This window comes from Xyrauchen texanus, chromosome 32 (assembly GCF_025860055.1).
Source record: "Xyrauchen texanus isolate HMW12.3.18 chromosome 32, RBS_HiC_50CHRs, whole genome shotgun sequence".
In the NCBI taxonomy this organism is placed as follows: Eukaryota; Metazoa; Chordata; class Actinopteri; order Cypriniformes; family Catostomidae; genus Xyrauchen; species Xyrauchen texanus.
In genome coordinates, this window is record NC_068307.1 from 24,083,359 (window position 1) to 24,108,483 (window position 25,125).

Here is a 25,125-nt window from a genome sequence, read left to right on the forward strand (position 1 = left end):
GCACACATATTGAAGAAATGTAATTTATGATTCTGGAGGTCTCTACAGCTGATATCCTGGGGCATCTTTGGCTACAACTACACCTACCGCATCTCACATGGACTACACGAGAAGTGATGGTTTGGGGTAAGGAGGGTTTTCATGGATGTTTACAACTTCCCAATCCTAAATGTTCCAGAGACATTGTCTGTGTGTGCCACTTCAATAGAGAGTCCTGCAAATGAGCTTCAAGTAGATGCACCCCAGGAATATAATGCATTCAAAGATGTCTTCAGCCCACAAAGAGCAGCTAGTTTACCTCCTCATCGACCATGGGACTGTGCCATCAATCTTATGCCAGGAGCACCATTACCCAGGGGACAGATTTATCCTCTTTCACTTCTCGAGCAGAAGGCCATGGAGGATTACATCGATGAGGCTTTGAAGCAAGGTTACAATTACCCATCTACTTCCCCTGCCGCTTCCAGATTTTGCTTCTGGCAAAGTTATAGTCAAGTTCTGGTATCCCCTTCCCCTGTTCCGGCAGATCTAGAACTCCTAAAAGGAGCCACTGCATTCTCTAAGATTGACTTGTGTAGCACCTACAACCTTGTTCATATCCGGAGGGGGGGCAACTGGAAGACCACCTTCGTGACCCCAACAGGCCACTATGAATACCGACCGGGTCATGCCCTATAGCCTGGCAAATGCCCCCTCCGTGTTCCAGAACTTTATGATCAAAGTGTTCCAGGTGTATTTCTAATGATTCGCTAATATCTACATCAATGATATCCTCATCTACTCCCAGAACGAGACTGACCATCGTCAGCATGTGGCACTCGTACTGGATTAGTTTAGAGAACACCAACTGTACCAGAAACTGGAGAATTGTTAATTTAATCTACCATCTATTCAGTTCCTTGGATACATCATCAGTCCCAAAGGGGTGGAAATGGACCAGGGGAGGTTAGTGCAGTTAATTCCTGGCCCAAACCCACAACAATTAAAGAACTTCAGAGATTTCTAGGTTTTGCAAACCTTTATCATCGCTACATACACAATTACAGTTTTATGTCTGCTCCTCTAACCGCTCTTCTCATGTCTAAGTCCAAGTCTCTGTCCTTGAACCAGCCCGCCTTGGAGGCCTTCCAACACCTAAAAGAAGCATTCATGACTACCCCCAGACCTGGAATAACCTTTTGTTGTGGAAGTGGATGCCTCCACCTTAAGCGTGCATTATTATCTCAGCGTCAGGGGAATCCACCCAATCTTCACCCCTGTGCCTGCTTCTCGTGGAAGCTTACTCCGGCGAAGCAGAATTATGACATAGGCAACCGGGAGCTACTCACCATCAAGCTGGTGCTGGAGGACTGGCGCCACTGGCTGGAGGGATCACATCATCCATTTCTGGTCATCACAGATCATCGCATCCTTGAATACCTGAGATAAGCAAAATGGTTGAACCCCTGCTAGGCCCAGTGGGCCTTGTTTTTTACATGGTATAACTTCTCTGTTTCTTATCGTCCATGGTCCAAGAACACCAAAGCGGATGCTCTATCTCGACTGCATGTGGTGGAACCTCTTAATGGTACACCTGAATCCATGCTACCACCAGCATTGTTCGTCAGTCCCATCCAGTGGACCCTGGATAATCAAATATATGATGCCACCAGAGAAGAACCTGCTCCGCCAAGGTGTCCCGAGGGAGGCAAAAACATCTGCACTTGCCTTCAGACTTCCCTCATCCCTTCCGTCCACTCCTCCTTGGGCTCTGGTCATCCTGGTTACCATCAAACCATCTCGCTTCTCCAAAATCGATACTGGTGGCCCGTATGTCCCTGGAAGTCCAGCGATATGTCCAAGGCTGCCCAGAATGTGCCATCTCCAAATCTCCTCGCCATCTTCCATCTGGTAAGCTCCTTCCTTTGCCCGTCCCTCAGCACCTCTGGTCACACCCTGGGGTGGATTTTATAACTGACTTACCTGCATCATATTCCTTCACCTGTATATTAGCTGCTGTTGACAGATACTCCAAGGCATGTCATGTGGCCTCCCCATGGTGCTGGGGACCGCAGAGGCCTTATTCCATCATGTCTTCTGTAATAACGGCCTCCCAGAAGACATTGTGTCTTACAGTGGCCCCCAGTTTATCTCATGGGTATGGATGTACTTCCTGGGTGTATCAGTGAGTTTAACCTCTGGATATCATCCAAAATCCAACAGGCAGACTGAGCGGAAGATTCAGAACTCTCTCCGTCAACCAGCCACTGGACTCACCCCATTCCAGTGCATGCTCAGCTTTCAGCCCTCTCTGTTTCCCTGGTCTGGGACTCAGCTCATGTCCATCTTCAATGGGCAGTTTGGCACTAAATGCTCCAGGCCGACACTAGAAGATCAGATACTCCTACTTACCATCCTGGGAAGAAGGTCTGGCTCTCCACTCAGGACATCCGGATCCAGCTGCCTTGTTGAAAGTTGAGTCCCAGATACATTGGTCCATTCACTATACAACATCAAGTAAATGCAGTCACATACCGGTTACAACTACCCTCACATTACAGAATCAATCCCACTTTCCAAGTTTCTCTCCTCAAAACTTACTATTCTTCTCTGTCTTTTCCTTCCCCATAGCCCGCTGTGACCGATGAACCCCCTCAGCCTTTGCTCTTGTAGGATGGGTTGCTGTACCATGGGTTGGTGAGGTTCAAGCCATCTTAGACTCTCGTCTGCGTTTGTGTTTTGGTTCCTCCTCTAGTTATCCTCCAGCATTGTTACTCTCCTGTTTCTTCAAAGTTACCTACATTTATCAAAAGACTGTTTTGAGTTATCTATTCATCTGTACATCATGTTATTTCCCTGTCTGGAAATTACTTACCTACCATTTGCAACACTGCTCAAACTGGATTTACTCACCTGTTGTTTACATCGCTGTTTCAATAAAACCCTGTTGTTGAGGCCATATCTCTGCCTCTGTGAGTTCCTCTGTGAGACCTACACCAAGTGGCAATCAGCAGTTGTTACTTTAAGAAGCTATTTCTACATTGTCTAACCTTTTAAAATTTGTTGACGTAACCTAATGTATTCAGATTTTGTAATGTTAAATAATATGTTTGACTTGAATGAAACCAGTTAATTTAAATGGTACCACATGAAGCAGATATTTTTGGGTTACTTCACAAAACATTTTTATAGTGAAATTATGACAGTTTAAACTTTGTGTTTAAAACAAATATAGATAACCACTCCTAGAGAAAACAAGCATTTCTGCATTTGGACTTTTGTCTCAAATCTCAGTTATTGAGGTACTTGAGACAACTAGCCCCTGTCTCCCCAACTATAGTGTGTTTATAAAAGCAATCAGAAGATGTTTCAAACTTGCATTTCATGTTTCTCCCCATGTGACTTTTTGTACATTTCTTAAACAATTAAAGTACAGTATAATAAAATAAAAAATTCAAAAAGTATACTTTTTAATACTGTAATATCCGATTTCCATTTACATGCATTTAAGTGTTTCTGTGTTTTGTTTTTGTCAGAAAACCCAAAGAAGCACTGCCATCAGGACCACAGGTGTATTTTACAGGCTGTTAACAACACACTGGAAACAGTGAGTTTCATAATTCCAGTAAAATATTCACTTTGCTCCATGATTTCACTATAATCACAGACAATAAGCACTATTGCTACAGCAAAGAGAAACACCAGCTGTCTAACCAGCTGTTTGCCATTACACAGCAAACCACAGAGGAAGAAATAAAGTAATATATGCTCGAGCTAAACATTTTGCATCCTACTTACTAAACATATGTGTAAACATTTTTGGTAACACTTTCTATAAAGCCTGTACATTGTGGTATGCTTAATGCATTGTAATGGCTTACAATACACCTTATAAACAGTTGTATGTTCTTTTGAACAATTGTAGGCAGTTATAAAACATTTACTTACCGAATTATGATTTATATCCCAAGAGTTTAATGCATTAAAACACATGATCAACACTCTTTTCCATGTTATTGGGATAAAATGTGTTATCTTACATTATAATGCATTACAGACCTAGTCTTAAAAAGTTTAATAATTAATTAATTTAAAAAAAGTAATATCACACAAGCAAGAGTGTGTTGTTCTGTATATCAGTACTAGGGGTATAAATATTAACTCTAACAATAATTAATTTACTTTTCTTAATCTAGCATTTAGGATGCATGGTGAAATCAGAATTTTGGTCACGATTTGATTCTATCCGATTTGATTATTTTGGACATAATTACGTTTAAATTATACAGAGAAATGTTTAAAAGTTTTAACTGAATGTTCTTAATTTTGACAGCTCAGACAACAGCACTACAGTCACATGCATTTAGGACCAAGGAGGTTTGGCTTATGTGCGGCTGCATATGTAAACAAAAAAATAATACTATAGTTACATGCTTTATAGGTCTGATACGAATAAGGGATAAGATAACATAACATCTGATGCAACATAATGACTTGATCCAAACACACACAGATGAAATGTAAAGCGTGAATTAAGTGTAATAGATTTGTATGGCTAATGTTTAGATTTATTGCACAAATATTGACAAATTAATAAATACATCATATGCAGGCAGATAAGGCCCATGTTTAAATCAAGCAGGGTCATAGAATTAAAAACTATCTATTAGTGTAGCGTATAAAGGCATTTTACAGGTATGTGGTAACTCTGAGTTCCCTATTTATTTTCAATGGCAGATAGCTGGCACCGGTGGCAAACTCATTCATGAGAATTCAACTGCATTATCATACAGGACTGCTTGTGAGACAAAAATGTGTTATTTTTTTGTGGCTGCCATGTGACACTGAAAAACCAGAAGTGACTTTAATCAACCATCATTTAGCTTTCAAGAGCTGAAATCACTACATATTCCCTATATAGTGCACTATGTGGCTTTCACTATGAAGATAATAAGTGCATGAGTGAGCAATTTCGGACACAGCAAATGTCGGCCTTTTTGGTAAATTATTGGCTGCTGAGTGCATAAAGCCATTGTAATTCAAGAGACTTACAGAAAACATTTAATAACTTTGCGTATTGTTGAACCAATGCATGCCTATTCAATACATTTCAATATTTAATCTAAAGGATATTTTTGTTTACTATATGTGTAAAGGTAGCCAGCTGGTTGCTGTGGTGTGCTGTGCAGGTTAGCTGCGCAGTGTGTAAACCTCACTCCCCTGGCCTCAAGATGCGCACTAGCGAATTACACTAGAGGCTGTAGCCTTTAGCCTCCTCATTAGCGTGCCTGCTTCCCATGCCGGAGATGCCTGATCGAATACTGCTTGGAGTGGGTCGAGCAGGACCGGTTACAGATGTCCAATGTAAATCTAGAAACCAGTTGAGAACAATTTTGTTATAAGGCATTAATATAGCCTACACATTTAACATAGCATACACAGGTTGCATAGAAAGTGTTGCCGATTTATTCAAAATTATCAAAACATTCACGGATGGTAAAAAGTATAAGGCTGCACTGTAAAAAGTTGTAACCAACAAATTTTACATTAAAGTGTTTTTTCTATTTGATTTAACCCTTAAAATGAGTTTTTCTGATGTAACTTAATGTATTCAGGTTGATTCAGTGATGTTAAATCATATTTTTCACTTGAATAAACAGTTTTTTTCATGTTATCACATAAGCACAGCTGAAAAAAAAATTTATTCGGAGTTTTTTATGAAGCATCTATTCAATCTATATTTAAAAAGTCTATTGTGTGCAATAGGTAAAAGACAGTAGACTAACTGATAACTGGAAATGTCTGAAGTTTAGTCACGTCCCTCTCACATGTTTTTCCTCTCACCTTGCTGAGAACATCTATAATGCAGGAAACAGCTGCTCCTGATGTAATCATCAGGATGGACAGAGTGTTTTAAAAATGCCACAACTGGCATCATACATTTTCAGGAATGGTGTGAGAAGCCTCACTGTATTGTAATGAGTTCACCTGCAATTTTTATCTTAAAAATCTATTCCTACCTGATCTAAACCTAAACAACCTGTGTTGTCTTGTCTCTTACACCCTCTTGTGTATTGCAGTTTTGTTGGTGAAACCTAATGTATTATTCCTAATGTATTGATTTAATAATGTTAAATAATATTTTTTGACTTGAATCAAACCTGTTCATTTCGATGTTACCACATGAAGCACATTTTATAGGTTATCATAGGTTACAGGTTATCATTTTTCATTAACCATCATAACACATTCATCTAAAACAACTGGTTTGATTCAAGTAAATAAATCTTTGGCACTCAGGCAGATACGCAGCTCTTATTTAAGTGTGAGAGAATAGCACCCTCTGCTGATGCCATGCAAGATGTGCAGTTTCTCTATAAAGAGATGCCAGACTGATTCATGTGCGTGTATGTGCGTGTGTGTGTGTGTGTGTGTGTGTGCGTGTTTTTGTGATTTACGAGGACAATTTTGTAAGTTACAAACTGGTAATTACAAGGGTATTATGCTATAAATGTGATTTATGAGGACATTTCTAGTGTCCCCATAATTCAAATCGCTTATAAATCATACTAAACAATGTTTTATTGAAAATGTAAAAATGCAGAAGGTTTTCTGTGAGGGTTAGGTTTAGGGGTTGTGTTAGGTTTAGAGGATAGAATCTATAGTTTGTACAGTATAAAAGTCATTATGTCTATGGAAAGTCCTCATAATGATAGGTAGACCAACGTGTGTGTGTGTGTGTGTGTGTGTGTGTGTGTGTGTGTGCGTGCGTGTGTGTGTGTGTGGGAATGCAGAAACAGGAAAATTTCATCTCAATATAGTTTTACAAGATAGTAAATTCACATCTTTATATTTATGCAAATATTAGTATCAATTATAGATACAATGACATATAATGACACACGTGAATAAGAATGCTAGATCTGTGTTTTCTGTATATTCCTGTGATGAATATTCTTACAAATTCTGACATTAACATTGCATCATATTCAGTCTTTGCGAGAACATTAAATCTCTTTTGCTCTCTTGGCTGTAGATGATTAATCTGTCAACTCCAGAGCGCCTGAGGGAGATAAGACATCAAACATCAGCTCACCTCTCTCCAGTTCTCCTCATATCATACATCGAGGCTATGACCAGCCCTAAACTGAGTTCTATAGATGAGCTTGAACATCCTGAGGAACACATAAATGAAACGATCATGGTAATCTATGTACTGTCGCACATACAATATATGATTTGAAAAAATTAGAGAAACATGGCTGTAAATTATAATAAGCCTGAAACTTCAAACTGGTTGAATGATGTGTATTTTTAATGACCGACGCCAATAACCATCTGATGGTTGATCATATTTATCGTATGCCAACCTTATACTGTATCTTTGAGGTGAAACTATAACTACTGTTTGGAGCTAGATAGGTAAAGTTGTTTTTGAACAGTGTTAACACTTTTTGGTAAAATTCTAGTTGAATGCATTTTAAGCTGGAATAGGGGAAAGTATTTTAACATAAAAAAAACTGCACATCATATCAAATGAATGACTGTTTTCATTAATGAAACTGATTTAAAGTAAATAACAGATGATATATGTTTAATGCATGTTAGTTTTGTGTTTTTACCGGTCAGGATTTGGTTTTTAGTGTGAACAATTTGGTGGAGAGTGATGAAAAAGTGGAATGGGACAAAATAAAGGAGGATTTAAGGAAGCATTACCTCACCACACTGCTTCACACAGCAGAGAAGCAAACACTGGCCCTTTCTGCATTATACACACACTCAGTGCAGATGCAGGTGAACGCTGGTGATGTAGGTGAGTTAGTCTGAGGCTTAACATCACATTTAACCCACTATGATTTATTTAAGACTCTTAAAGGAAAAGCTCACACAAAAATGTAAATGTCATTATGTAATTCCTGATGTCGTTCCAAACCTATATGGTGTTTTTCTTTTTCCTTTTCCTTTTCTTTTTTCAAGGGAACACAAATGAAGGATTTTGACAAACCTTCATGCAGCTTTTTACAATACAGTAAACATTCATAGTGACCATAGCTGTCAAGATCCAAAAATGACACATAAAAAACACCATAAATGTCGCAAAGACAACACAACAGAGGGTAAAGTGGACCCAAATGCTGGGACTTTATTCCACAAATAAAACCGTAACCAAAGAATCCAAAAAAGTAACAGAAGACAAAGGCACAAGCCTGTAAAGATGTAAAACAAACAGAAATAACTTCAATAGAGACCGATCACATGTTGACAACAAACAGGACAGAGTCTAGGATATCTCTGATGACTAGACAGAGAGTGCAGGGAATGTGTATGTATATATAGTGTGTGTGCTGATTAGTGAATGGGGAACAGGTGTGGAGAGCTGATTAGTCAGTGGGGAACAGGTGTGGAGGCAAACGTGGATCAATAATCCAGGGAATTGGAGTGGACCTGTCAGGGAGAGGAGAGACCGTTGTGGGCGTGACAATAAAAGTGCTATAAAAGTATTTTAAATGGCAATGCATATTCCAAGTCTTCTGAAGTCATTTGAAAGCTTTGAGGAACAGACCTAATTTAAAATCATTATTCACTAAAATCCTCCCCTCCACAAAAGTTCTAGCAGCATTCTGGTTTGGAATGATATGAGGGTGAGTAAGTAATGACAGTATTTTCATTTTTGGGTAAACTATCCCTTTAACTAGTCCTATTCTTACCTTTGGATTGTTGAGTCTGACTATACTGCTATTTAATCGCTGTGTGCTTAATCATTTCTAGAAATGAAACTATTCTCGTTTGAACCCCACCAAGCACACAAGCATCCAGTTTCAGCCACCATGCATGGAAACTCTATTGCATTGACTCCAAAGAATGCAAAGGATGAAAGGAAAAATGGTTAGTAAAATTCATTTCATGAAACATTTCAGTCAAATTTAAATAAAATCTGCTAACTAATGCAAGTTTATTTCTATTTTGTTTTGTCTCTGCTGTAGGGAGTACCTCCATTGTCTTTCTAATTTATAAGAGTATTGGGGGTCTTCTGAAGCCCACCGATGACCCTGGTGTCACTGATTATTCACGATATGCTGCAGCTGGTGAAATTACAGTTAATTCACCAGTAATAGCAGCTGCCATCAGTAACCCAAAGACATTCACCCTGAACAATGTGACCTTCACTCTCAAACACACAGAGGTACAGTGTGACTGATTGCTCCAGCAGGGCTTCATCTGAATAGTTCTAATACACTATATGGTCAAAAGTGGATACCCCATTCTTATGAACATTTTAAGTTATTCAAGTAATTCCAGTGAAGACCTGTCTTAATTCTATGGCATATAATGGCATTCCAGAGAATTGTGTGTTTCCAAATTTGTGGCAACAGTTTCTGGAGGCCCCTGCTCTATTTTAGAATGACAGCCCCCACCCCTGTGCACATGGTTTGTAAATCTGCTGTGGAGTACTTGATTAGTCTGCACAAAGCCCAGACCTGAACCCCACTGAACACCTTTGGAAAGAATAAGAACTCAGACTTTGAGCCCAAGCCCCATCGCTCAACATTAGTACCTCACTGATGCTCTTGTGTCTGAATTGGAGCAAATCCCTGTAGCCATTTTCTAATATTTAATGGAAAACCATCTCAAGAATTGAAGCTGTTAAGAAGGACCAGCTTTTAATGCACATGGTTTTAAAATTAAACATTCACGAAGCCCACATGGATGTGCTGTTTGGAAATCCATATACCTTTGTCCATGTAGTGTATGTATTGACTGAGTTTAACTTTTATTTATACAGGAAATAGACCCTGCCCGTGATGAAACAAAGTGTGCATTTTGGGAGTATTACCAGAGCATGGTGGGACACTGGAGTTTGGAAGGGTGTAAACGAACCCATGTGAACGCCACACACACTTCCTGTTCTTGTAATCACCTGACACACTTTGCAATTCTTATGTCCTCAGCTCAGGCCAATGTAAGTCTCCACTGCTCACAATCATTCTTGGTGCCCCCTGTCAACAAAACATTATAGACACTTTAGCCACACTTGTCTGAATGTCAATGCATTATATAACAACATATCTGCAAGCAAATGATACTAGATATTTCTTCCAAACTAACTTCACTTTTCTGAGTCATGCAGTTACTTTTAACCAACTGGTCTTAAGGTGATTTTTAGTGGATAAATGAAGTCAGTTACCTTTATTTTTTCATAACTGTGATGAGGAGGAGTGCAGGGTCATGCTGTGACTTTGCACACCCGGCCCCCAATCGGGCTAATCAGCATTTATCCCTCTCCTCGGCTGATTAGCCTCTCTCTCCTGAACTGCCGCGTTCCACTGCATTTATCCCTATGCATCAGAAAAGTACTTTCCAAGACAGAGATTAGAGCGCAACTCAATTTTTTATTATTATTGTTTTATTTTTATGAGTGTATCGTCAAGTGCTCATGAAAAAGATCCGTTTTTTGAAGACAGCAAAGGAATTGCTGGTAACACTTTAGAATACTGTATCTTACTTAATGCATAACTACTAAGGAATTACTGCAGAACTAATAGGTAATTCTTCATTGGCACTTAAGTCACTACTATTAACTACTAAGGAAGATGTGTTAACTAATCAGTATGTAATAGCATTTTATAGTTGTGTTAAGTAACAATTAGCTAATCAATAACTATTGAATTCAGTCATGCCTCCTGATGAACTACTTTTAATTATCTACTAATTCAGCTTCAGGAGAAATAACTATTGAGTAACTTTTAATGAACAGTCGATTAATTACAATTACAATAATATCATAACAATTAGCAATTACTGTATTCAGGTTGTGGCCCTTTCTTCTTCCTTACTTCTAATGTTATTATTACTATGGAAATGCAATAGGCATTTCGTGGAATTACTACACTCCCAAAATGAGTCATTACAGCGAATTTAATAGTTTTGGCCTGTATGGTCAATTGCTTTGTGAGTGTCACCAGGCAGTCCAAGGAGGGCGCATGGGGCAAACAGGCAGTCCAAGGGGGGCACAAGGGGCAAACAGGCAGTCCAAGGGGGGCACAAGGGGCAAGGGGATGAGGGGAATAGGGCAAAGACAGGGAGGCAGGGCCAAGATGAAGCCGGGGACCAGGGAGACCAGAGCAGGTCAGGCGGACGGCAAGGAGACCAAGGTGACCAGAGCAGATCTGGGGGACAGTCTGGAGACCAAGGGGATGACCTCAAGGTGGGGACCGGGTCTGGAGGCCTGGGCGACTGCCACAGGACGGGGACTGGTGTCAGGAGACCGGAGAGGCGGCCACAGGACAGGGACTGGGTCAGGAGGCCCGGGAGGCGGCCACAGGACAGGGACTGGGTCAGGAGGCCCGGGAGGTGGCCATAGGACCACAGCTATGGAGAACTCAGAGGGCGGAGCCGTGGAAGACTCAGGTGGCGGAGCCATGGAGGGCAGAGCCATGGAGGACTTCGGGGGTGGAGCCGTGGAAGGCAGAGCAAGGGCGGACTTCGGGGGTGGAGCCATGGTAGGTGGAGCCATGGAAGGCTCAGGAGGCAGAGCCGTGGAAGGTACTCCGATTCGATAGATGTCCTTCAGGGCTTTGTCATCTAAACCGATGTGGATGGCCACGATGAAGAAGAAGTGGGAGAACTCTCGAATTGTTAAATCCGCCTGGCTTAGTTCCATGAAGTATGCCGCTAGATCCATTTTGTGGTCAGTTGTTCTGTAACTCAGGGAAAAAGTCAAGAGAGCTGGATCTAGGTGCAGCGAAGGATTTTAATGAAAATAAACAAATACAAATAACTGGGAGACACAGGAACAAAGCAAACATCCACAATGGGAAACAAGAACATAAACAGGAAAAACACAGTAGATCTGGATACATACACATTTAAATTACATACAACAACTGACCCAGAACAAGCAAACAACAGAGCATTATATACACAGTGGGTAATGTCTTAATGAAACACAGGTGAAGACAATGAAAGATAGCTGGCAGCTGAATTATGGGAAGTGTAGTCCATGGGGAACAGATGACAGAGGCAAAACACAGGGCGTGACAGTTGGTACGACAAGGCACTGCTCATTTGCAGGCCGCAACCTTCTGGTGGGAACTTAACTCTGCATGAATTATTTTAGGTTAGCTGGAGCAGACCCAGTGATTGTCTGTATGCCAGCATCAGAGCCTTGAACTTGATATGTGCAGCAACTGGCAGCCAGTCTAGAGACACAAGTAGTGGTGTAGCATGCGCTCTCTTGGGTATGTTGAAGGCCAGACGTGCTGCTGCATTCTGGATCATTTGCAAAGGCCTAATTGCACATGCTGGAAGGCCAGCTAAAAGAACATTACAGTAATCCAGTCTAGATATGACTAGCGACTTTGAACAAGGAGTTGTGTGGCATGTTCAGAGAGGAAGGTTCTTGTCTTCCTGATGTTGTGGGGTGCAAATCTACATGGCCGTGCTGTTTTTGAGATGTGTTTGTTGAAACTGAGCTGGTTGTCGATGGTTACCCCTAGATTTCTGACGAGGAAATCGGTTTTCACTAAACCTTAAAGTTTACACTGCTGTCCAGGGCTAGCAGAGTAGCCACAGGTGTTAGTTCATCACATTTACTAACTACTGTTTGTACATGTTCCACTAACTTTTGACAACAAAATTGTTTCCATATACTTTGTCTTCATTTTGAATAGTTTAAAGCCTAGCAAACTTGTCATAGTTAAGAGTCTACACAAAAAGTACTATATTGTGCTATATTGCTTTAATAGAAAAGGATACATTGCTTTAACATGCTTTGATATTTCATTCTAACATTTTTAAGTGTGGCTTAAATGGACAAATACATTTTGAGTGACTGTATATAAATGCTGTTGTGTGCTAGTACACTTTTCTATGGCCTGTATTCTGGAGCATTTAAAGTTGTGGTAGGCCTGTACAAATAGTTGTAGTGATATTAGTAGATAGGATCACGTTTAGTTTGAACATTAACAGTTTTTCTGAATAGTTTGTATGACTAGGGCTTCATCCGATGCCAGGAAAATGCTGCCTCAGGAGGCTGTATACGGAGGTAGGAAGGGACCAGGCATGTCTGAATCCAGTGTTCCTGTCACATCTTGTCTACTGAGATGCCTTCAATTGATCGGTATCCTAGCAACAATGTGACATTATGCTGCCTTATTAGCCCATCTAAAACCAGTTTTTGGAGGTACCTTCTTATGCAAACGCTGTCTGAGTTATTGACTGATAGGGCATAGAGGTAACAAGACACCTACCTTTGGTTTCGGATGCAGCCTAGTTCAAACAACTCTCAAAGAACACAGGCATAGAAACTAATTTTAAACATAGTTTATTTACCTTTTGTTTGTAAGAAGATACTACTGTCAGCTGGTGAAAACCTGTTGTGGCTCAAGAAGTTTACCTTAAGCTTGCATAGGTTTTAGAAAAACATAAACACTGCCACCTTCAGAATAATTATTAAAGATAAAATATATCCACAAACTGTTGCAAGTCAGTGAAGTGAAGTGTGTTGTATCTAAGGTTCTTCGGTATATGTCAAGTAATTTTTATTTGTATAGTGCTTTCCACAACACACATCGTTTCAAAGCAGCTTTAGAGAAAATCATGCTTTAACAGACAATGAAACAGTAATATCTATAAAGTCATAGAGTCATCATTGTGATAAATATTATTGTCAATTATGTATACATTTAAATAATAATTGTATTTAGAACCTTATACAGAAAGCCGAAGGCGACTGTAGCAACAAAAAACTACATAAGATGTTGGTTAATGGAGAAAAATAATCCTTGGGAGAAACTAGGCTCACTGTGGGGGCCAGTTCCTCTCTGGCTATACAGCATGAATGTAATGCCAATATTACTTATTTGTGTGCAGTGCAAGACATGGTTTAAAATATGTGAACTAAGTAAGTGTTAAGGTCCAGTGTTTAAACAATGATTTTGTATGAACTGTAAGATTAATGACTAATGTCTTCGAAGTCTATCCTTGATTGACTGCAGAAGATCACACAGATGCATTGTCCTTTGTTAGTTGGCTGATGAAGGGTTTTGTTGGCAATTAATTGATAGTCTATGTATTCCATCTCAAGAGTGCAGTCCTTCAATAGACAAAGGTGATGCAGGCAGAGATCAGTGAGGTGCATCGCAGTTCAACCGGCAGGTCATTTCGGTGAGGATTGTGGGGTCCATCCTAAGTCTATGATTCAGGCAGAGGCATATGATGTATCCGATGTCTTACAGTTGGAGTTGGCATCAGTTCATCATCTGAAGTCCATCATAATAGACTGAAGTGATGTCTGGCTAGCACCGGCTGTAGTTTGTTGTCATCACCCAGCGACACATAGCAGTGGAGTCTGACACCAAGCAGGAGCTGGATCTGGCCAGCTCTGATAACGTCAGAAATTAATCCTGGGGTTGTGACAGGGAAACAAATAGAATAATATTAGTGTAGATGCCATTGAATTTATTGCAGACTTATAGATTATGAGAAATGTTTCTGGTTCCGGCAGACCTAACTAAAACAGCCTAATTGTGAGTTGATGGATAAATAAGGTGTATGTCTGGCTAAATAGATGAGTCATTAGTCTAGACATAAACTTAGTGAGTATATTCCATAGTTAATTAGCCACAAAGGAAAATGATCTACCTTCTTTTTGTGGATTTTGATATTCTAGGAACTATTAGCAGGCCAGAATTTTGTGATCGTAATGAACGTGATGGAATACAGCATGACAGAAGGTCACTTAAGTACTGTGGAACTAGCCAATTCAAAGCTTTGTATGTAGTTAACAGAATTTAAAAATTAATACGGAATTTAACAGGCAGCGAATATAACAACGATAAAATGGGGCTAATATGATCATATTTCTTGGTTCTAGTCAGCACTCTGCATGCTGCATTTTGAACTAACTGAAATGTATTTATTGAACTTGCTGGACATCCTCCCAGTAATGCATTACAATAATCTAGTATTGAGGTCATGAATGCAGTAATTAGTTTTTCAGCAACAACATCAGAGAGCATTTGTCATAACTTAGCAATATTTCTGAGGTGGAAGAATGCTGTTCTACAAACATTGGAAATTAGATTTTCAAAGGACAGATTGGTATCAAAATATAACACCTAATTTGTTCGCCGTAGAAGACGACATAACAGTTCATCTATTGAGAGTAAAATTACATTTTAGCGGCTTATTTTTAAAGGTTTTTGGTCGAATAATTAGTACCTCTGTTTTGACGGAATTGAGTAGAAGGAAATTTCTGGCCATCCAATCTTTGATTTAATTGATACACTCTGCTAATTTGGAGAATTGTGCATTCAGGTATCATCTGCATAACAATGAAAACTTATTCCACAATTCCTGATAATATCTTCCAAGAGAAGCATATATAAGGAGAATAGCAGAGGCCCTAATACTGTTCCCTGTGGCACTCCATACTTAACTTTTGTTTGATTTGACAATTCCACGTTAACACTGGCAAAGTGGTAGCGGTCTTATAAATATGACCTAAACCATGCTAATGCAAGTCCACTAATGCCAACATAATTCAACAGCCTATTCAAGATAATTTTTTGATCTATTGTGTTGAAGGTAGCACTAAGATCTAAAAGCACTAGAAGAGAAATGCAGCCAAAATCAGATGATAAGAGCAAGTCATTTGAAACTCAAGTGCAGACTCTGTACTGTGATGGGGCCTAAATCCTGACTGAAATTGTTCACATATACCATTTCTCTGTATAAATTAACATAGTTGGGATGACCCTACCTTTTCTAGTATTTTCGACATAAATGGGAGATTTGAAATTGGTCTATAATTAGCCAGTTTTCCAGGATAAATCTGCGGCTTCTTAATAAGCGGGTTGATAACTGCCATTTTAAAGTTTCTTGGAACATGTGCTAAGGACAGTAAGGAGTTAATAGTATTAAGAAGAGGTTCTGAGATTACAGGGAATACATCTTTTAAGAGCTTAGAAGGTTTTGAAACACTTGACTGAAATGTTTCTCATGATCTTAAAAACCTTTTGATCTGAAGGCGTATGCTTAAATGTTTGAAAATAGTTTTGTAGACAAAAATATAAAAGTGCCACCATATTAATTTATTTTAATATAAAACTAAAATTGTATTAATAAAAAAAGTTTTTGAAATTGATGACTTGGACCAGATAATAAAGAAAATCAGCCAATAAGTGCTCAACATAGATGGGAACTCCTTCAATACTGTTTAAAAACATGCCAGGGTGATACCTCAAGAAGTTGGTTGAGAAAATGTAGGCAAAGGGTGACTATGAAGATGCTAAAATATAACACAGTTTTGATTCATTTTGGATTTTGTTTAGTCACAAAATAATTCCCATTTGTTCAAAATGGCCAGACATTTCCTTCTACTCAATTCTGACAAAACAGAGGTACTAGTTATTAGACCAAAAATCTCTAAAAATAAGCAGCTAAAATATTATTTTACTCTCGATGGATGTACTGTTACATCATCTCCAACAGCGAAGAACTTAGGTGCTATATTTGATACCAATATGTAATTTCTTTCTTTATATTTTATTCTTTATATTGTTTGTAGAACAGCATTCTTCCACCTCATAAATATTGCTAAGTTACGACACATGCGCTTTGTTGCTGATGCCGAAAAACTAATACATGCGTTCATGATCTCAAGACTAGATTATTGTAATGCATTACTGGGAGGATGTCCAGCACTTCAATTGGATCAAAATGCAGGATCCAGAGTGCTGACAAGAACCAAAACATATGATCATATTAGCCCCATTTTATCATTGTTGCCTGTTAAATTTCGTATTTATTTAAAAATTCTGTTAACTACATACAAAGTTTTGAATGGTCTAGCTCCACAGTAATTAAGTGACCTTCTGCCACACTATATTCCATCAGGTTCATTATGATTGCAAAACTCTGGCATGTTTATTGTTCCTAGAATATCAAAATCAGGTATATCATTTTCCTATTTGGCTCCTAAATTATGGAATAGTGTCCCTAACACTGTTCAGGACGCAGACACACTCCTTGAGTTTAAGTCTATACTAAAGACTCATCTATTTAGCCAGACATACACCTAATTTGATCTTTACCACAAAATTAGGCTGCTTTATTTTGGTCTGCCAGAACCAGAATCATGATCTATAACTGCAAAAAATGTAATGGCATCTACACTAATATTATTCTGTTTGTTTCCATGTCTCAACCTCTGGACTCCTATCCAGAGGTTTCCAGAACCAGCCGGATCCAGCTCCGTTCCTGCTTGGACTCCACTGCTACGTGTCTCTGAGTGATGTTGACAAAATGCAGCTGGTGCTAGCCAGACATCACTTCAGTCTATTATGATGGACCTCAGAGGATGAACTGATGCCAACTCCAAACATAAAACATGGGATACTTCATATGCCATTGCCTGAAACTTTGATTTAAAATAGACCTCACTGCAATTACCGGTTGAACTGCAAAGTAACTCTCTGATCTCGACCTGCCTCATCTTTGTCTCTTGATGGACTACATTCTTAAAATGGATGCATCTATGCATCTATGTGAACTTCTGCAGTTCATCCAGGATAATCTTACAGTTCTTTTAATATCTTTGTTTAAACACTGGCCCTTAACACTTGACTTACACTACACAAAAAAGTAATAGTGGCATTATATTCATGCTGTTAGCCAGGGAGGAACTGGCCCACACAGAGAGCCTGGTTTCTCCTAACATAATTTTTCTGCATTAACCAACATTTTATGAAGTTTTGCGTTCCTTGTCACAGTAGCCTTCGGCTTGCTCACAGGGATTCTCAATAGAATAATTATTTAATTACTTGATTTTATACACACATCATAATTGTATTTAATCAAACTACACAATGATGACTCGAAGACTTTATAGATATTATGGTTTAATTTTCTGTTAATGCATGATTTCCTGTAAAGCTGCTTTGAACTTATGTGTTGTGAAAGGCACTATACAAATAAAAATAATTTGACTTGACATTATATTATCTACTTAAGGCACTAACTGTACATTGTCCAATTGCTTGACACAGTTGCCTGTGTATACATGGCACAGTTGGTTAAGTAGCATTTAAAATGTGCTTTTGAAAAGTCTTAAAGGGACAGTTCACTCAAAATTCTCTCTTCATTAACTCACCCTCATGCTTTCTTCTACTGAACACAAACAACTATACCTTTAAAAGCCTGTTCCTGCTCTTTTTTGTGCAGTTGTTTGCACACTATAATGTTCTGACGAGGATAACACAGCTGGGAATGGTTATCTCCCTTATCTGTCTGTCCATGTGTATCTTCACCTTCTGGTTCTTCCGAGACATCCAGACCACCAGAACCATGATCCACAAGAACCTGTGCTGCAGCCTTTTTATGGCTCAGTTCATCTTCCTCATCGGCATCAACAAGTTTGCACACAAGGTATCTGCCTATGATTTATGAAAGCCTATGAAAGCATTTTTAATTCTCTCTCTCCTTTCTCCTTGACTAGAGCACAACTTAAAGGTATAGTTCACATAAAATGAAAATTCTGCCATAATTCACTCTTCCTCATGTGGTTTCAAACCTTTATGACTTTCTTTCATGGAACACAAAAGGCGATGTAAGGCAGAATGTTAGCAACTGAGTCACCATTCACTTTTATTCCATCTTTGTACAATGGGAGCATTTACTAAGTTTCAAGTCATAAGGGTTTGGAACAACACAAGGGTGGGTAAATGATGACAGAATTTTCTATTTTGCGTTAACTATCCCTTGCATCACTCATGACGCAATGTCACTAGGACAACTTTTTGCCAGCACCACCAAACCGTCAAAATGTTTTGGAATATATTATTGTGACTTGTATCTGTTACATCATATATACTGTTGAGAACTAGTGAGTTTAAGACATATGGTTAGTGTTAGGTGTTAAAAAATATCTATATACTGTGTTATATAAAATTATTGTGACTAATTTTACCTATCCTGTTCCATATTTCATATTATTAATAAGTGGCTATGTTTAGGAATCAGGTTGAGTTAGGGGATCTAAAATATTGATATGAAAGTATAATGTTAATAAAAACAGCATGTTTCTAACTATAACAAAACAGATTGCAATTAAACTCGCAATATAATCTAAAGATTGCAGAGCCTGTGATGGAATCATCCATACTGAGGAGAGATAATTCTGTCCATGGTGCAGGAAATTGTCTATATGGTGATGCCTTGCATATGAGTCTGCCCTGGTCCCACTTGCACTCCACTGTCCCTTACATAAAAAAAATAAAATAAATTAATGTCTGTAATATTTGTTTACTGTGTGTGTTTCAGTGGTTCTGTTCGCTTACTGCTGGCCTGCTCCATTATTTCTTCTTGGCTGCATTTTCGTGGATGTGTATTGAGGGAATTCATTTATATCTTATCGTTGTTGGTGTCATCTACAACAAAGGTTTCCTCCACCGGAACTTCTACATATTTGGTTATGGAAGCCCTGCTGTGGTCGTTGCCATATCTGCAACTCTTGGCTATAAATATTATGGAACTAGTACTGTGTAAGTTATTAGTATTGTTAAAAAACAAAAAATCCATAGATTTTTATGAAGTCAATGATAACTCAAATCATGTGATTTGCTTAGGAGTTGTGCTATTAATTTATTTAATTTATTAATTAAATATATATCTATTAATTTAGTGCTATTAAGTTATGAAACTTATGGTTTTTGCCTGACCGATTATAAAACAGGCAAAAAAAAATCACAAACACCTATATTGATGGAGGCACCCGAGCCATACCTGTTGACCAGAAAATCATGGAGACTTTGGGGTGAGCTCTGATTTGGCCCAGTAAGCAACCACCCAGAACATCTCATTAATGCTTAAGCAACCACCCTGAATACCCTATTTTGCACAGACAAAGCATCATGCTAAAAACCACCCACAACCTACACTATAAAAAATTATTTGGAAGGCAGCCTATAAAAGTGTTTCCTGTGGTATTTCAATTAACTTGTTAATTAAAAAGGAAATGTAAATGTCTCATCATTTACTCACCATTATGCCATCCCAGATGTGTATTAATTTCTTTAATTTTAGAAGAATATCTCACCTCTGTTGGTCCATACAATACAAGTGAATGGTGACCAGAACTTTTAAGGTCAAAAAAGCATAAAGACAGCATAAAAGTAATCAGTATGTATCAAGTGTGTATCAAGTGGTTAAATCAATATCTTCAGAATAAAAAAAAAGGACTTAAAAATTTATAAAGAGTTTTACTTTTCTGCTGCCTTTATATGTTTTTTGGACCTTCAAAGTTCTAGTCACCATTCACTTGCTTTGTATGGACCTACTGAAATTAAATATTTTAAAAATGTTAGTTTGTGTTCAGCAGAAGAAAGAAAGTCATAGCATGAGAATGAGTAAATTATTAGACAAATTTTCTATTTTTGGTGAACTATCCCTTTAAGTTCTACCAACTAAAGTAATTTTTAAATGGCATGTTACCACTTTTAACATTGTAGCATTGGGGTGCCGAGTTTTGTAGTCATCATATTTTCTTCAGACAATATAAAAATCTAGTTTTACAATAAATATTATTTTATTTTTCCTCTTAAGGTGTTGGCTGAGCACTGAAAATAACTTCATCTGGAGTTTCATTGGACCAGCCTGTCTGATCATTCTGGCAAGTATCTGCTCTTGTACTATTGTAATATTCAGTAAAATACACAGACCCTCCATTAACCAAGTGCACTCTTCAATATTCACATACACTCAGTAACATAAAAAAGTCAGTTCCACTAATGCAACTCTAACATACCTTGCATTATGCTGTGTAAACAGTGTTGGGTAGTAACGCAGTTCATGAAATCTGGATTACAAAATAAAACAATAAAACCAAGGACTTGTAAACCGATTATATTGCATTAAATAAAAATAGGATGTCATATGACATTTATGCATTTTTAATTACATTACCAATCAGCTAATAGCAATAACTAGTGCTTAATTGACTGATTATGCTGCTAAATTTTAAGAACGCACATTGAGCCAGAGCCTAAAATACATGTGATAGGCCTAACAAGATAGCACAACATACAGTACGTTGAAGACAGTGTAGTCTTGTTCCTCTTTTGACCACATCCAGAAATAACTTGACTTTCAAAGAGACAGGGGGAAAAAGAACTAAGCAAAGCAATCTTTGCCTTACAAATATTATATCTCCCATTCAAAAAGGCCTCCAATCTTAAGAATCTTAATGCACTTTATCATTTGTAATGTTGTTGATACTGTTTTGAAATTAGGAGTGTTTTAAACAAGCCTGCATCCACCTGTACATAATTAGAGACTCAAACAAACAAACATGGGTGCCTGCAGGATTTAATCAGAGGGTACACACAGTAATCTGCCAAGAGGTCCGCACAGGCCTTAAAATGAAACCCGACCCGAACCCCAGACCATATGGCCCGACCCTACCCGGCCCGAACTATACCGTCACATTTTAAGCCAGAACCCGACCCGATTCGTACCCGCTTACTATCTAAATTCTTCTCCTAGTATCTTCTCCTAGTATAGCTGTATTTTATGTAAGAATATAGGCAACATTTTGGTGACTTTGAGATATGCATTTATTTATTTTCTCAAGTATGAGAAGCATTCAAGTAATTACTGGCTAAAGCATTTCTTAATGGGCAGTGGTGGCTCAGTGGTTGAGGCTCAGGGTTACTGACCAAAAGGTTGGGGGTTCAGGCCCCAGCACCACCAAGACGCCACTGTTGGGCCCTTGAGCAAGGCACTTAATTCCAGGTTGCTCCGGGGGGATTGTCCCTGTAATAAGTGCACTGTAAGTCGCTTTGGATAAAAGCGTCTGCCAAATGCATAAATGTAAATGTAAATTTCTTTCAGTAACCTTTCAGACAATAATACATTTTGAGTTTTAATTATTTAAAGAGTGCAATCTAATTCCCTGATGAAAAGGCATGTCAAAAAAGAATGTACTATTGTAGTTAAACCATCATCATAAAACCATGAAGATACACTGAACACAATCATTTTTAACTTTTATTAACTTCACTCAAATAGTAGCAAACTTGGCCAGCTATCTAGGCATTGGCAAATTGACAATCGTGACATTCCTTCAGCATGGCTGAGCATGGTTAGCTGTGTTTGGCCCAATGGTGGAAAAGAGCTTAATGATTAGATTGATTAAAACATGCAATCAATAATCAAAAAGTAATCAGATTTGATTACCTAAAAGTGTTACATTACATTACTGTGGTGATAGGGGCCTGGGCGAGCGACATCTGTGGAGAGCAAGGCCGAGAGAGTGAATGCTGTAAGGGTTTGAACCTGTGGGAAATCACCTCTAACAACTGTTTTGTGTTTGCAGTAATAAGAGAGTGATTTAAAGGGTGGTCCAGACTGCCAAAGGGGAAAGAGATCAGAGCCTGCACGCACGTGTGTGCGCATGTGTGCGCGTGTGTGTGCAGTTAACATTTCAATTTGAAACTTTTGAGTGAGTGGAAATAAAAATACTTTTGAGTTTGATTCATCGTCTCCCGCTTCGTCCTTGAGAGACTTAGCATCTTTTGCCACAGTGGGGCCAAAACCCAGGAAGGAGGAAGGATATGCTGCCACAACATCCTCACCGCTGGAAGAAGTCTTAAAGTCCCTCACCAGCATCCACCAAGCACAACACCAGGCCCTCATGGAGCTGCGGATGGAGCTGTAGATTGCGGAGCTTGCTGCCCCAGGAGGAGGCATCAGCCATAACCCCAGCATCAGCAGAACCCCATGTGACACAAGTGAAGATGGCACCACAGGACGACCCAGAGGCCTTCATGGAGCTCTTCAAGCACACAGCCAGAGCCCTGAAGTGGTCATGCTCACAGTGGGTGGTCCATCTGCTACCACTGCTGTCTGGGGAAGCCCAACTCGCAGCACACCAACCTCCTGGGGTATTCTGATTTGAAGAAAGCTATCCTGCAACAGGTCGGCCGCAGTCAGGAACAGCATCACAAGCGGTTCCACACTACGAGCAAGGTTGGCTGCCCGTTCGCCTTTGCATAACAGCTCCACGATGCCTGCCGAGGGTGATTGCTGGCTGAGAATGAGGGCAATACCAACGACTTCATCAATATTGTAGTGCTGGAGCAGTTCGTCTCCTGTCTGCCGATGGGGATGGCAGAGTGGGTCCAGTGCCAAGGTCTGGCATCGCTGGAGGAGGCGATCCAGTTGCTGAGGACCATAAAGCGGTGTATCCAGGGGACGGTCAGCCATTTTTTTTCTCTATCTCTCTCTCTCTCTCTCTCTCCCCCTCTTCCCCTCCTCACCCATCCACTATTCTTGGGTACGAATTGGCCAGCATTTACTCCTTTATTGAGGGAAATCTGTGTGGATGTGTCCTGTAGCAGTGTTTCAGTGGTTTGCGATCCACTGGCTGAGGAGGCAGAGCTGGGGCCATCTATGTCAGCTCTGCATCAGGATGATGTAAGGGAGAGGGAAGTGCAGGCTTCCCCAGCCCTTAGAGGATTTCCTGCAGGGGATTTCCCTTTGGAGCAGACGTGAGACAAAACCCTTAGACACACCTATGATCAATTGAAAGTGATTGATGGTCAACGTCTCCAGCTGGACGTTACACTCATATATCTGTATTTTTCAATGATCATGGATCGGTTGGATCAAGTGACACAGGATGCTCAGAGAAAGGAAAATACAACACAATTGTAAGTATCGAAGAGCCGTTGTGAAACGTTATTCCAGACAGCTCATTATAATCCAATGGTGGGTCACTTAGGACAGGAAAAAACACTGAACCTTCTAATGGCACATTTCTATTAGCCGGGCATTGTTTGCAGATGGTATGTGACATGCCGTGAATGTCAGCTGGTAAATCCGCCGGCCACTCCAAGAGTCCCATTGCAGCCCCTTCCCTTGATCGAGGTCCCCTTCGAATGAATTGGCATGGACCTTGTTGGGCATTTAAAGCGGACAGCAAGCAGGCATTGCTTTTTTTTGGTTCTGGTGGACTACACAACACGATATCCAGAAGCGGTGCCTCTGCGCAACATCTCAGCGTGTAGTGCTGCGGAGGTACTCTTCAGAATTATCTCCTGTGTGGGGATTCCAAATGAAATCCTCACGTGTGCAAACTGTATGAATTATTGGGGATTAAATAGATTCAGACCATTTTATGGGGAGTTTATCACCCCATACTGACGGTCGAACGATTCAATCAGACACTAAAGAATATGATTCGTAAGTTTGTGCACGAAGACACTCAAAATTGGGACAATTATTTGCAGTACGAGAGCTCCCGCAAGCCTCCATGGGGTTTTCCCCATTTGGATTATTGTATGGGTGTCGACCCCATGGTGTGCTCAACGTCCTACGACAAAATTGGGAGGAGGGACCTTCAAACAGCTAAAATTAAATTCAATACGTTCTTGACCTGAGAGCAAAACTCCACACACTGGGGCAATTAACACGGGAGAATTTGCTCCAGGCTCAAGAACGTCAAAGCCAGCTGTATAATAGGTTTAATTGACTGCCGGAAGATAAAGTCCTTGTATTACTCCCCACATCGAGCTCTAAATTACTCGCCAAGTGACAAAGGCCCTTTGAGGTCACACGGCAATTCTGGGAAATTGATTATGAGGTTAAACTAATGGATAGAGGCAAAGCACGTCAGGTTTACCACCTCATTTTCTTAAAACCATGGAGAGAGACAGTCTCCATAATGTTGCCGATGGTGGTTCTGGAGAGGAAGGAGCTCAAACCGGAGGTGAACTTAAAAGTTACTGATCGTGTCCCCTTCACTTATGGAGACCACCTCTCACAGTCACAAGTCACAGAGGTTGCCAGGATGAAAGAAGAATTCTCTGTGTTCTTGCCTCTTCCCAGTAGTACGAATCTCATAGAGCATCATATCGAAATGATCCCAGGGGTAGTGGTATGCAGTTGTCCCTAGCGAAAAAAAGTGGTTCGGGACAAATTGAAGGCCATGCTGGATATTGGGGTAATAGAAGATTCCCACAGTGACTGGACCAGCCTGGTGGTGTTGGTTCTGAAGAGTGACTGCTCGGTCCATTTTTGTGTGAATTATAGAAAAGTCAATGCAGTGTCTGAATTTGAAGCATACCTGATGCCTCGGATTGATGT

The 25,125-nt window shown here is 39.6% G+C and overlaps 1 protein-coding gene across 2 annotated transcripts in view; it reads left to right on the forward strand.

Moving 5' to 3' along the window:
• Positions 1-25,125, forward strand: part of LOC127626179 (adhesion G protein-coupled receptor L4-like) — a 54,517-nt gene that overhangs the window by 16,391 nt on the left and 13,001 nt on the right. For both annotated transcript variants that reach the window (XM_052101784.1, XM_052101783.1), the window contains exons 5-13: positions 3,516-3,586; positions 7,016-7,183; positions 7,609-7,792; positions 8,749-8,865; positions 8,964-9,163; positions 9,764-9,940; positions 18,205-18,408; positions 19,303-19,523; positions 20,584-20,650. In XM_052101784.1, the coding sequence (XP_051957744.1) occupies positions 3,516-3,586; positions 7,016-7,183; positions 7,609-7,792; positions 8,749-8,865; positions 8,964-9,163; positions 9,764-9,940; positions 18,205-18,408; positions 19,303-19,523; positions 20,584-20,650 (1,409 nt within the window). The remainder of the gene's footprint in view (positions 1-3,515; positions 3,587-7,015; positions 7,184-7,608; positions 7,793-8,748; positions 8,866-8,963; positions 9,164-9,763; positions 9,941-18,204; positions 18,409-19,302; positions 19,524-20,583; positions 20,651-25,125) is intronic.